This window comes from Grus americana, chromosome 2, assembly GCF_028858705.1.
Source record: "Grus americana isolate bGruAme1 chromosome 2, bGruAme1.mat, whole genome shotgun sequence".
In the NCBI taxonomy this organism is placed as follows: domain Eukaryota; kingdom Metazoa; phylum Chordata; class Aves; order Gruiformes; family Gruidae; genus Grus; species Grus americana.
In genome coordinates, this window is record NC_072853.1 from 23,558,498 (window position 1) to 23,572,699 (window position 14,202).

General features: G+C 40.7%; 1 protein-coding gene across 3 annotated transcripts in view; it reads left to right on the top strand.

Annotated features, from left to right (window-relative positions):
• Window positions 1–14,202, top strand: part of SNX31 (sorting nexin 31) — a 32,124-nt gene that overhangs the window by 3,413 nt on the left and 14,509 nt on the right. For all 3 annotated transcript variants that reach the window (XR_008576045.1, XR_008576046.1, XM_054818004.1), the window contains exons 3-5: window positions 3,537–3,651; window positions 4,849–4,913; window positions 13,330–13,440. Coding sequence is in view for 1 of the 3 variants with exons in the window: in XM_054818004.1 (XP_054673979.1) it covers window positions 3,537–3,651; window positions 4,849–4,913; window positions 13,330–13,440 (291 nt within the window). In the remaining 2 variants the exon portion in view is untranslated. The remainder of the gene's footprint in view (window positions 1–3,536; window positions 3,652–4,848; window positions 4,914–13,329; window positions 13,441–14,202) is intronic.

Consider the following 14,202-nt stretch of genomic DNA (forward strand, 5'->3'; position numbering starts at 1 on the left):
GCAAGAATATATGAGCTACAGAACCTTCTAGAGTGGGGCTAGAGATTACCTGGACAGTGGTTTGTGCACTAAAAGTGTTACTGACTTCCTCAAAATTGAACAGTTGCTAAAGACACAGACTGTCCTTGGTTTCCACCTTTCTAATGTTGTGATGTTTGTATTTGGCTTTTCAGTTTGGCAGCTGCTCAGTGCATCCCTCTCTAAACAAATATAATAATAATGAACCTATATTATGTTGTGGGACTGAAAAGAACGTATTATTTCTTGCAATTGTTGGAGTATTCACTAGTTTGCTTCTAGGTAAGGAGTAAATAGGAAGTGTCTTCTGTAGGATTAAGAGTGAAATGAAACACTGATGGATTCTGATCATAATGCCAGTTAACAGACTCAGTAGAGTCTGTTAACAGCATCTGTGATTGGTAGGAATGGCTGTTGGGAAAATAGTTCTAAAAAAATGTTAATCACAATAAAACAATTGGTAAAAATGAATTAAATATAGGAAAAAAAAATTTTTTTTTGAACGTCATTTAGCCAGTCATGTACCAGAATAGTCTCATGCCCTTGATCGCTTGGACAGTTTCTGCGTACATATATTTTAACTTTCCCATGAACTATGTTTAAGCATTTTTAAGCTTAGAATGGTGTCTTCCTCCTTTTTTAATATTTAATCAGGTAACTGAGAAGGAAATGCCTGGGGGCCTGTTCATACTGTATATAATCTATACCTAATAGCTTTATAGTTATAATGCTGCTCTATTTTTTTCAGGTTACCAGTTTTGTTTCTGGTGCTCTTTCTGACTTTGGCATTTGTACACGTACAATGGAGCTTGGCCCTGGGGTGAAATAGCTCGTCTAGACAGCATAGGCAGGACTTGACACCAAAAAGCAAACCTATGGGATTAGACTAAGTAGGAGATAATTAATTCTGGTTGACTACACTTCAAAACTGATAATGTCTCCTGCCGAGGTGGGGGATATTTATTGCAGAAAGATGAAAAAGAAACAGCACTAACTATGGCATGTGTCTTTACTCCCCTTTTTGGAGAGAGTAGCTCTTGGAGCTTAAAACTGTCGTATTTAGGAAAGCTGCTCTATCTAGGCTTCTAGCTCTTTTAGGTGGAAATCTTGGAGGAAGAACAAGTACCTTGGCCAGGTTGGAACATCCTGTCTGGGCTTCCAGCAGTCAGATTTAAGCTCAATTTTGTGATCCAGTCTCTTGTGGGCTTTCCTGCCCCTTGCTCTTGAAGCTGCTTCTGAGGTGGGAAGCTGGAAGTGGAGCTGTGCCCAGCCTTGGTGCTGGGCTGTGAGGCAGGATAGGCCCAGGCGGCTGCTGTGTGTTGTTGACATGAGTTGCACATAGTGTCCACAGAAGCTGGCATGTGGAGAGGCCAAAGGATGGAGGTAGTCTCCTTGGACAGCTTGTGGAGCAGGATGGCTTGGAAGTACATGGCTGGTCCAGACAAGAGAAAACAGCAGTGCACAGGGCACCCTGGCGTGGGGCTGAGATACATGTCTTCTGCTGAGTGGCTTTAGGTTGCAGAAACAAACCCAGAGTCTCAAAAAAAAAAAAAAAAAAAAAAAAAAAAAAGGTCAGAAGCAGGTTTTTGGGCAGGAGACCCATCTCCTGTGGTGGTGTTGGCCTGGCAGGGCAGCAGGCACTTGATACCTGGCACCACCAGATACAGTGTTGTTGACTTGCATTTAAAATGTAGCCTAGGCTGGGGGGTTTGAGAAGACCTGAATACTTGGCTAGTTTCATTCCGCTACACTGGAATTTCATGCTGGTGGCTGACAGTCTGGCAGATTTTCAACACTGTACACAAATACACACTTAAAGTGTATGGGCATTTTTCAGTAATTATGAGATGCAAAAGTGTAATCAGCTGAGAGAAGTTTCTCTTCTATGTAGCCCAAATCCTGAGGACACACAACTGCAGTTCAAGGAACTTACCAAGCAGCTGGTATTGAGATGAATTAATTTTAAGTAGGCCAGAGTCTCTGCTTGTGTAAACCGATGATAACAGACAGCACAGCTTTGTAGGTGAGGGATGGCCTAAATGCAGAGGGAGGAGAGAGGACCTTCTTGTGAGTGTGGCTCTGGCTTTCTGACTTGTGGCAAATTTTTTCATGTATCTCCTCAGTTTGCCTGCCTGTAGAGCAGAGATAACTTTTTTTAGTCCTTGGGGGAAGATCACATATGTGAAGGACTTTGAAGATAAAAAGCACTCTATACTAGCTATTACTGTTAACTTTACATAAAACCAGAGCATGTAGTGTTATCTAACTCTTTTATGCTATGTATCTGAGCAATTCATGCATATCTAATAATCAAGAACTCAGAAATATCAGTGTGTTGCCAATGGAGGGAAAGTGGAGCTGTGAGAATATGCCTCCCTCCTGTTTTAGCCAACAGGCAGGAAAAAGTATTGCTAATTCTTGCAGTAGTAATAGTTTTGGGAGTTTTGTTCTTCAAGCTTCAGCTGCTGGAGTCATGTGAAAGACTTGGGCAGCTGGGGCCAGAGGGAAAATGTCATCTTTCACAGGATTTAGTGACACTAATTGCCAAGTTGAGTACTGGTGGTGAAAATTTAATTAGTAGTAATGTCTCAGCATACTATAGGAGTCTCACTTTACTGATCACATGCCATATTCTTTTGATTCAGGTGAAGGAATGCTTATAGACAAGCTCACTGCATTTTGCTGTGTTTAGTAATGTGCATATTGGGAAGGTAACCATATCTCATCCTTGTCTTGAGATAATTTGCTTATAGCAGAGAGTTTTTACACCTACAAGTGACCAATCAGTGCCCAAACCTATACTGGAACTATTTTATGCTACTATAAGATAGTATAATAGTGGCTTTCTAGTCCTTGCAGATCTGTTTATAAATGAGGTAGGGTTTATACACAGAGACATTATTCTCTTATTAGCCAGCTGACATAGCTGGAGGAAGAATCAAACTTTCAAACACTGTATTCCTGAAAGATTCTCTGCTTTTTGTTGAGTGGGGGTTTTTTTCCCCTTTGACAATATTAGATGATCTGATAAAAGATACTACCTCTCATGGACCAAATAATAAAAGCCTCTGGGGTAGCACAAGTCAATGCAGAAGTTACCAGTTCTTAAAAAGTAGTTCTGTAGGTATAGATCAAAGAAATCCTGTATGGACATATTGGTGAAGAAGACATCTGTATTTATGTTGTGTTTGTCCATGAGGTATATAAGACCTAGCTGATAAGGTTAATACAATGCTGCTTTTCTGACTTGGAACAGGAGCTCAGAAGTGGTAAGACTGTAAAAATGAGAAACTCATCCAAAGAGGCTGCTCACTTGGGCTGTCTTCTGGTGGCTGCCCGGACAAAGGCTTTGCTCTTGCTATGGGCCCTGAGGGCCATCACGGAGGTGCTGGGTGGGTATCCCCATGCCCTTTGCAGGCCATCATGTCTTGCTGTGAAAACAAGAGAGCATTGAAAGCTCCTTGGAAACTGTGAATACCTCTTGACTAATGCAGAGCTTTCCTTTGGCTGTTTTGCAGCTGAGGCAGCTTTTTGGGACTGCTGTGCCTGCTTTCCCTCCAAAGTTTTACCTGGCAATGACCAAGTCGATGGCAGATGAGAGACGCTCTCAGCTGGAGCAGTACCTTCAGAATGGTAAGCTTGGTTATAACAACCTGATCAGCTTTCATATGTAGAGTTTGAACCTTTGAGTATGTGTTCGCAATTATGACTGCAGGGCGCTTTACCTCCTATGCTGAGCTGCGTAAGGGTATACCTAAAAGGCTGGGGCTAAGCATTGCAGCCCTGTCCTCTCTGTTGATTCACTGGCTCTAGAACAGCAGCATATAATTTCTCCTCTTATTTCTGAAGAGGCTGCCTTTCTGCAGCCTTCCCAAAATGTAAGGGTGCAGTTTCACACTAAACTTAATCCAGCTTGTCCTTCTGGTGTCAGCCTGTGGTCTGGCTGTTCTCTGCTCTTCTGTATCAGTGAGCTGTGCCACCCACTCCTGCTGCTTCACAACTGCCAGAGCTGACACAGGGTTGGGTGTGAGAACTCACAGCTGGTGGGTAAAAGAGAGAGGCAGAAAAGGCAGGCACTTGGACTGGTAGAAGTGTAATATGGAACCGGGCTCTGCATAAACCTCTTCCCTTCAGGGGTTTCCGGACAGACTTGTGAGAATCATAACAAGATAAGAGTGTCTGGGGGTGTTTTTGTTTGGTTTTTTGTTTTGTTTACAAAATCTCAGGTGCAATGTGTTGTGTTATATACCAGGTCTGCAGGATCCTCAGAATGCATCTTGTGAGTTTCATGTAAGCCAAGAAATGGGGGAAGAAAAAAACAAAACACCACCACAACAACAAAACCCAAACAAACACCACCCCACCACCCCCCCTCCCTTTTAAACTACCCAAAACAAAGGGTGTGTGAGAAGATGATCTTAAAGAGGTTGTACAGCCTCTGGCCTCAATACTTTGTGCCACGACTTACAAAACAGACTCAAGATTAGTCTTTAAAACCTTACTTAGTGATTATTTGCTCTTTTTCACCTGAATATTCAACAGTTCCTTTTAGAGCCACTGGCCATAAGTGACCATGGATTTATGTGGCCGAGAACCTTACTGTAGTCTTGCTTTGGGAGAATAGTAATGCTACAGGTATTTTGCACTGTTCATGGTTTCAGTGATTTAACAACAGGCTAGTAAAGGTAGCTGTGCAGAAACCGAAGGATAAGTAAAGTAGCACTGATGGTTTAATCAGTAGTCGCATGGTATACATCTTGATTTTAAACACCATGTCATCTTTTGGCTAAGTTTGGATTTTTACCTCCCTGTTTTCCTCTTGTTTTTCAGTTACTTTGGATTCAAATATTACCAATAGTGATGTCTTCATAGAGTTTTTCCGAAAGCTACAGCAGGTAAGTTTTGAATTTTTTGGCCAAATAGTTTGTTTTTATGAAAGAGTTGAAATATTATCCTACCTCCTGAGTTCAAGGCTTCCTTTGGTATCTTCCTTTCATTGTGTTCTTAGCATATTGGTCTGTCTTGTAAAGCAGTGAGTTCCAACGCCAGAGTGCTCTCTCTGAAGCCTAGGTGGCAATAATAATAGTATTGGTATTGTTTTGTCCATGTACAAACTTGTTTCTCACATGGAAAGAACTATTTGCTTTGGTTTTATTATCCTGTGGCATATCTGATGAATCTTTTGCCTCTAAACAGTTCCCAGAAGAGTCTTTGTGAGAGCTCAATAGCAGGATTACACACATTCTTGGATTTTGCAACTGTAAATGCTTTTTTGGTAGTGTCAGTGCTTTGGACTGATAAGTGTATTGATGACTGCTGTGAAAATGTCACGTTCTCTTACCTTGCAACTGTAGTGATGGGCAGAATCTGGCATGTGTTTAGGTGGTTGTAACCTAGATGACTTTTGAAATACATTACATGTGTGATCTTTCTTTGGCAGGGATGGGCAGGTGGAGGAAGAGAGTAGGAGAGAGAATAATCATCAAATTCTATGAACATATGTACTATCTGCTGTAATGCTAACTTTGTTGTAAATGCAAAATCAGAAGACAGTCGTGACTCCTGAAGGACTCTTAGGTGTGTTTATCTGGTTCTGCAAATGCTTGGAAGCTCTGCCTGTGCTGCCTGGATGCAGACTGACTTCAACCAGACAGCTGATGAGTTCAGTTAGCATGATGTGGAGGTGAAAGTAATGAGCCCTGCCAAGAAACAGGATATTTGTCTTCTGCTTAGTCCTGGCCTAGTGTAGCTCCTGGGCTTCCCATTCGCTTGGAGTCTGGATAGTTCTTGCTTGTGTCTGACTACTGCAAGGTGCTCTATGTCCCTTTCCTTCCCTTACCTCCTTTCCAGCTGCTGTGGCTCTTATGAGGATAGTAGTGTGTTGGAGCAGGTGGTTGCAGTATGACTCCAACAGCATTTTCAGTGAGAGAATGCTGCTTTAGTTTTCTGGGAAGTGTTTGGTATGCTGCTGTAACTTCACTTGCAGAAAGAGGGGAAGCTTTGAAGGACCAAGTAAGAGTTTTGTGACTCAACAGCTCTTCACTTGCTATGTGTGACTAAGGTATGTAAGGGGAGTTCAGAAAGGCTGTAGAAAATAGTGTGAAGTATTCCTAACAAATTCTGGAAAGATTTTTCCTATATATTTTGTAAACAAAAGGATACAGTTTATTTACAGTCTCTTAAATTCAGACCTACTGAAGTGCTCAAGACAGTGAATGAAAAGCCCCTTTCTGATTAGGGATTTCTTTTGTGAGAAGAGTCTCTTTTTAGTTCTGATCCAATGCTTGTTATAGCCTTAAAGATAACTCCTAGCAATTACTGCTGAGTCTTAATTAGTCTTGATTAGACTGATAACAGGCCTGCTAAATAAAGTTAAATCCATAAAGAATGCCTGTAATTTGCCCTCAAATACCACCAACTGACTTTCTGACAAAGTTCTTTCAGGAAATAACCCTACAAAATGCATGTTTGCAATGTTTAAAGATGTCTTTTGGCACACCAATATTATGGATTTCTTTTAACATACCAGCAGAAATGATATTGTATATTTAGGTTTCTCTTTAGCGCAGGCCCTTTTGGTGAAGATAAGTACATCAAGTAATACTTGATTTATGGTTATGGACATATGTGCATGTGCTTACTAAGGCATGTGACTGTGCTGCCAAAAGCAGTCAGTTATTTTGTAGAGTTCAAAGTAGGCACTGAATTATACCTTAAATCTTAGTGCAAGGTCAGTACATTCTCAAGATATAAAGTGAACCCAAATTTCTGTTCCATAATACAATGGATTTTCATACATGATGTTTAGGCTTCCTGCTTGGCAAAGACAGTAGTTCTGCAGCTTTTTTTTGTTTACAATTTAAACTCATAATGGTTGTGCTTACATAAATTACTGCTTCATAATACAAATAGCAGTAGTACTTTATGTGGTCTTTCATTATGTTAAAGAACAAACTCCTAAGAGAGATTAAATAACTCTGAAAGACAGGAGTGCATCCACTGTCATTAGCTGTGCACAGTGCCTTCAATTGCTGTAACTGACAGCTGAATAAGTATTCATTTTGGCTATTAAAGAATCTCACTCAACAAACTGGCTTTGTTGTGTGTGTTCCTGTATTTAGTAGCAAGTATACTGTGACTTGTGAGATGTTTTATGGCAGAGTGACAAAATTTCTGTAACAGCGTTGAAAGATGCAGAGTGAAGTTCATCTTTAGAGCAGCTCTGTACCGTTCTTTCCTTCTCCATTGTTGAAGATGCGTAGGCAGCACTTGGCGTCCTATGCATTGCCTAGGAGTAAAAACATAGTTAGGGTTTCAGCATTACTGCTACTTAGTGTTAAAACCAGGCATTCCCCCAAAACTTGCTCTTGTTTGTTACATTCATCATAATGAATGATTCAAGAATAAAACATCATTAAAATGATGAAATAGCATACTCTTTTTCTGTCAATGACATGGACTGGCTTTGGCTAGTCAGTCTTGGCTACCTGAAACAAGTTAGTGTACACCTGTACAAGAAACCTGCCACCTAATGTGGGAGAAGAGGCAGAGGGACCGCACTGCAGGAGGTGATGAACAGGCAGTGGTCAGCCATTTTTTCTGCCACAACAGCTATCTGTTGAGCACAGATCTGTCTGCAGGTAAAACTGGTGCAGCTTTTATAATGGAAACATTCAGTTTTAATAGAATGAGAAGATAGGAAACCAGAGGTGAATGAGATTGTTAGGTTAGTTTGGGGTTTTTTTCCTAAAAATTCTACTGCTGGCTTTTTTCACCTTGACTTCTACCTTTTATCAAGAGAGAATAGAGCTGTCCTCTCAGGTAGTCTGCTAGTCCTTGCTTCATTTTCTTGGCTTGTCTTAAAACCAGCAGTATTTAAGCTTTTAGCTGAAGGTATTTGTATATGTCACTGACTAAAATAGAAAATGCAAAGGAAAAATCAAACTGAATTTAAAGCCTTTTTGGTCCTTGTCCTGTTTTGCTTCTGAATGGGGTTGTGAAGGGTGTGCTGAGACCAGTACTCCCTGGAGTGGGAGTGCTGTGCAAGGACCATGGCTTTACTGCAGCTGCCTAAGTGTTGAATATGACTCATCTGTATCTGCACTCAGCATCAAACCAACCAGCTATATCTCCCTGATCATATCTAACAGGCCAAACTTTTCAAGTAGGGACAAGCCCATGCAGGTTAGCCCAGATTTCCAGGCCCCTTTTTTTGCCCAGCACCACCTTTACCTGTTGCATAGGTTGTTACAGTTTGATGCTTATAGCAGGCATGCTCTGGCTGTTTCCCCAGCAACCTAATCTCATGGGAGAAGTTGTCAGGGGACAGCAGGGCTCCTGATGCATGGGGAAGCAGCTTGGCACAATGGATGCTTTGCTCAAAATGAACATTGCTGAAATATTTACCAACACTATCGTGTGGCAGAGTTGAACAACCTCACCCGTAACCTTCCTGCCCCTACGCTCTTCCAAACTCTGCAAACTTGGCTAGTGACCGAGCAGAGACTGTTGTAGCTATGTTGTGTCTTCTCCTTTTTCATCAGGAGAAAACCCATATGAGCAGGTACATACATCCCTGTCAGTCTCATTTTAATGCAACTCATCTATATCCTTGGATGTAGTCTGAGATCATAGTCTGTCTCTGTATTGGGCACCCATGGAGTAATGTGTTGTATTGAGGATGCAGCTGTGAGTACAGCCAGTCATTATGCATTTAAGAATAAAACTGAGACGTATTTCCTTGCAGCAGCAGAGGTTTGGAGTTAGTGATCTAGGAGGCTGACCTTTTCCAGTCTGTGTTGCTGGTAAACAACAGCCTTTAGCATGAGCAAAAGGACTCAAGTGTTGGTGAAAGGACAGACAAAAAGTTTCTGAGTACTTGAGCAAATAGAGCCAACCAGTGCCTGATAACAGGCGAAAAACAGTGTTATGTGGTCCTTCATCAAAGCACTCTGATGTAAGGTGATTTTTCCTTCTGAGGAGCTAGCATGAGACCAATGATTGAATACCATAAGAGAGCTGTGGTGTGTATGCTATTGAGAGTGTAGGTAAAATGTGACCCAGAAACATGCAGATGTTACCAGGAATCAAAGCTGGTCTGATCGTGGGCTGCATTTTCTTGGATAAAGCCCCTGTCTCTGACCATACAGCCTCTGCTTCTGTGTGGACTTGCAACACACTTACCCTTTGTGCATGCAATGGACCAATGCATGTTTGTAATATTTTACTCACAAATGTGTTTTGGATGTGTACGTACACAAATAGAAGTCAGGCTGGGTATCTATGATTTCAGCACTGCTCTATAAATGTTATTTCTTTCATATCAAATCAGGTTGGGTTTCTTATTTATGAACTTCTATTTCAAAAGTGTGGCTTGCCGGAAATCTGAATTTCATATTGAAAGTTCCTATACTGTCACATGTTTATTGTGTGCACACCAGGGGTGAGTTTTCTGGCATAGAAAGTTCTGAAAATGTTTAATTCTAGGATGTCTGTTTTATTTTTATTTCTACATTAAGATGTAATTCAGTGCCCTGGCATGCTGTTCTTTTCAACTCTTGTAGTAAAGAGGCTCTGTTCTCACCTTTTCACCTTTTATGGCCCATGCTTCTTAGGTGAGCAACAGATCCATTGAGAGCTTGCAGAGGGTTTGGATTGATGTTGACTTCTACTAAAATAAAATCACTTAATTTTAAGTTTTCTAATGGAAAATTTAGAGGATGACTTCTCATCCTCCTACTTTTCCTGTGGGGGAACTATATAATAGGGTGGGGTTTTTTAGTTTGTTTGTTTGTTTGTTTTGTTGTTTGTGGAGGAGGGTTGTTTGCATTTTGGGGGGTTGTTGGTTCTTTTGAAAAACAGTTCCTTTCATCAAAACCAAAAAAACAAAGAAAATCCCTCACCAGCTCTGTATTATTCTGTATATTAATGACTGAACTGTGCTTTAAGCTACTAGGGCAGGCAAGTGGGGAGTAGGCAGCAGCTCTAGATGTTTCAGGAGATTTTACCACAGGTAATAGTGACAGCGTTAAGGGAAGGTTCAAATAAGCGGTATTCGGAGATACAAGAAAGTATTTGATTCTAGTTAGATGGCAAGTTCCTTGAATTTCAGGAATGAAAGTGTAGGAAACATGAGTAATATGTACTCTTGCCAAAATACAGGTGTCTCTTTTTTTTAATGTTGGTGCCTGTTTTGAGTAGGTGAGATGACTCTATTGCTTTTTTCAAAACTAAAATAGCAGCTTGGGAGAACATCTGAACCTTTCTAACTCACTGGTGCAAATTTCTTTCAAAAGTATTTTTCTGTCCATTTTGGAAGTGGCTGGGATTGCCATGTGTGCTCACTGAATGGATTATCGCTAACACCAATAAACGCTCTTTTCTTTGTATTTGTATTAAACTTATGCTGGATTCTCTTGTATTGTTTTAGGGACTGTCTGTATTTGTATTTCTTCACTTAACACTGTATTCTCCTGCCTCATAGACTGCACTGTTTCCTCCTTTTGTTTTTATGTAAGTAAATTTTTTTTGTCTCAACAATACTTTGCTGATAATAGGCTAAACACAAATATTTATAACACTGAACAATGTGTGGAGTTTCTGGCATGGATGGTTCTGCCTTCTGGGGTAAAAGCATGTGATAAAGGGGGAAAAAATCCCCAAACCCAACAGTTTAAGATAATTCTTATTTTTTGTTTGGTGTGTGATAACTATATTAGGAGAACAGTATGCAAAAGTTGGAGATAAGAAAGTAGAGAATTTGTCCCCAAGACCATGAACTGAAGCTGTGCCTGTAGTTCAGCAGAGCCAAATAAGAGAAATTAAAGCAGTTTTTAAAAGGCAATTGTGGAAACCACTGGTTTAAGTACTAAACTGTAATACTTAATGTGACTATTCCAGATGGGACTGAGATGTTCTTTTCTCTAAAATCCTTTCTTGTAGATCCTCAAATTAATCTGCCCTACTAGTATGTTGCATAGTGTTCTTGGAGAACTCAAACTGCTTGAAAATAGCTGCAAGTTTGGATCATGCTTCTTTTCTGCCCCTCATGATTGCCAAGTAGCGACGTGGCAAGTAGGGTACGGTACTATGAGATGTGACTCCCTTTGAGTGGCAGCAGGGTGAAGTGACCTTTGTTTCTCTGACCCTGGGCTGCCACAGTGGATGAGGTGGCCTGTATTCAGGCTGTGAAAGCTGCAGGAGCAGCAGCTAGGATCTGGCAGAAGTAGATGCATGTCTTTTTCTCTTTGGGAGCTTCAGCATTAGCAGCCCATACCCAGAAGCGCTTACCATGATGTGTGAGCCTTTGCACTCGTCTTTACCTCCCAGCACTGCTGAGTCCTGCGTAGTAAAGTGGTTATATAGTGACCTGATTGCTCTTCCCCGAAAGTCAGTAATGACTTACATGTCTTTATCTCATTCTTATGTTTGTATCCCGTGTTTGTTCCATGTTTCACATACATTTTTATTGCATGTGAAGTGTTTAATACCAAAATGTGTGCCAAAGTTATTTGTGAGGAAGTATCTGTTCCTTCCTGTTTGAGGAAAACAGTAAAGTACTCAGGTAAGCACAGGAGATGATCCTTGGTATAAAAGAGGGGCTTTTGTATCTCCACAGAAGCAAAGTAATGCTTCTTTTAATTAAGAGGAATGACTAGACCTGTCTCGTGGATAAGAAGGAAATTAGTTTGGATATGAAGATTAAATCTGTGTGGATCCCCAGCAGGACTTCAGACAGAGCACTGGCTAATGTCTTGAAGAGGTTCTTTTGTTCTTTAATACATGCAAACATATGTGTAGGGATGCAGCTAGGTGAAATATTGGGTGTCAGAAAAATCTGTGGGAAGTCTGTTTAAAGAAGAAAGAATATTTTGTTTTGGTTTTCCTCAAGACCTTTTTTCCCCACATATAATTTTACAAACTTTTGAGAAGATATTCTTAACTTTCAGATGTTGTGGAAGAGAACACTTTTTGTTTGCATTTGATCTTATGTCTTAAGCCAGATTTACTGGAAAATGGGGTCTCTTACCCAAAAAAAAGTTACCAATCTGAGCTGAGTTAGTTAATAGGAATCATACATCGTAGCATGTTCTCCAGGGTACCCAGAGAGGGGTGATGGAGCACAGAGCATAAATGTCAGCCCTGCCACACTGCTCTTTCTGACATGACAGGAGTCGGGAGATGCTCCTACGTACAGGCACTATGAAGACTCTGCAGCAAGATACAAAGAGTCCTTGAAACCTAAGGGCTCCGAGGCAGTTTCCCATATCTTCCACAAGGCTAGCAAAGGTGGAGACAGAAATTTAAAATTTGATATTGCATGCAGTATGTACAACTACAACATTTTCCTCCACTATGGATCTCAAGGGAAGTACTGTACCTCTCCTTAATAAAAATGCCAGAAGGACCATACAGGGCGGTCAACAAGAAGAGAAGCTGCAGCGATGGGTTTCTGCCACCTCATCCAGATGCATCCCTAAGGAAGTTCTCAAACTAGTCTCCATCCTCTTGACTTATGCATAGCAAGGCACGGGACTTTCTATTTGAGCTTGTGGAAGTCTTTTAGGGAAGTATAAAGTCTTGATATAAAACTAGTGGAGAATACCCCATTCCTGTGCGCTGCCTCACTGTTAGAAATGTGTGCTTTACTTCTAGTCTGACTGCATCTATCATCACCTCACAGCCAACGGATTTGGCTTCTGTACTTTAGTTTTCCAGATTGCAAATCACCCCTTTATTAGGTCTAGACATGAGACAGTTCTCTGAGGTCACTTATTTGAGACCTGTTTTCTCATGACCTAAATACTGTCAGGTTTCTTGGTGGTTTTGAACCTTGGGCACTGGCACTGCACAGTATTCCAGTAGCAGCAACTCTGGTATATTAAGATACTATAGCCTCATTATTTTCACTGGAGATTTTCCTATTTATAGGTTCAGGGATGCATTTTTTCCTTTTGGCAAGATTGTGGCTTTGAATATTCATCTGCAGCTGTTTATCCACCTCTCTTTTTGGAGTCTGTACTTCTAGGACAATGACTGCGTCGTTCCTACAGACACTGAGACACTAGGTAACCTGTGCTCAGCTTAACATCAGTGACCCTCCTCTAATTCTTCAGTATCTTCCCACTTGCTGTTCTGCATATTTTTTAAATCATCTGCAAGCTTTAACAGTAATTTTAGTAACTTACTGTTTACTAAACAGTAATCTCAATTACTTATTTTGAGTAAATAGGGAAATGGTGCATCAACATCTTCAGAAGGGCTCCAGCAATATGGAAAGCAATAAAACAGTGTTCTGTTTCTACCTAACAGGATACATTTAAGATCCGAACCCAGAGAGCTTTTTTGGATGTTTACCTTGCTGATGGCAGCAATATTAGACTTGATATCCAGACATCGGACACTGCAGAAAGAATATTAGAGGTAATGGGTTTCTAGAATTGTGTTGAAATTTTCCATTTGTGAGAAGTGGGCAAAAATGAAGAAAATTTCAGTCAATAAAAGATAAAACTCTCTATTTTTAAGACATACAAGAATATCTTCTGCATTTTTTTGAGGGGTTTATTTTACCGGGGGGTGGGGGATGTTGCTGATTTTGCAGATGAGCTTTTATGGTTCTTATGTTTGTTCATAATTTACCTTTTCTTAATGTTATTCACCCTCTGCTTCTACGGCATTTGGCTGTCAAGTTCAGGCTTCCTTAATACGTGATAGAATCAGAAAACATATACTATTCCTTATGGGAACACATTCTTAACCCCCCTGCTTTGGTTTAGCATAGCATGGGTGAAAGTACTTGAACACTGTAGTCGGAAACGACAGTCTAGTCTTGGCTTATGTCTTAGCTGGTGCACTGCTGTTAAAATGTATTGTGCAACTGATATGTCTTGTTTTTCTGCATGCTTCTCCTTTACTTGTTCTGTGTGCCCTGATGTTTGCAGTTTTGGCACGGTTCTAGCACTGTGGCTCTGCAATGTCAGTAACAGCTGGTGTAATACATACAGTAAACAATTGCTAGTTACATTTTGAAACCAGTAGCAACCAAATGTTTACACAACTGGCCGGCTTGTGTTTGAAACTTTCAGCTAGGGTTCCCTTCTTATGCCAGGAGAGGAAGAGCAGCAGTGGCTCTGCATATTTTTTGTGTTTGCACACGTGTGTGCATGAGCAAGGCTGAAGCCTGTT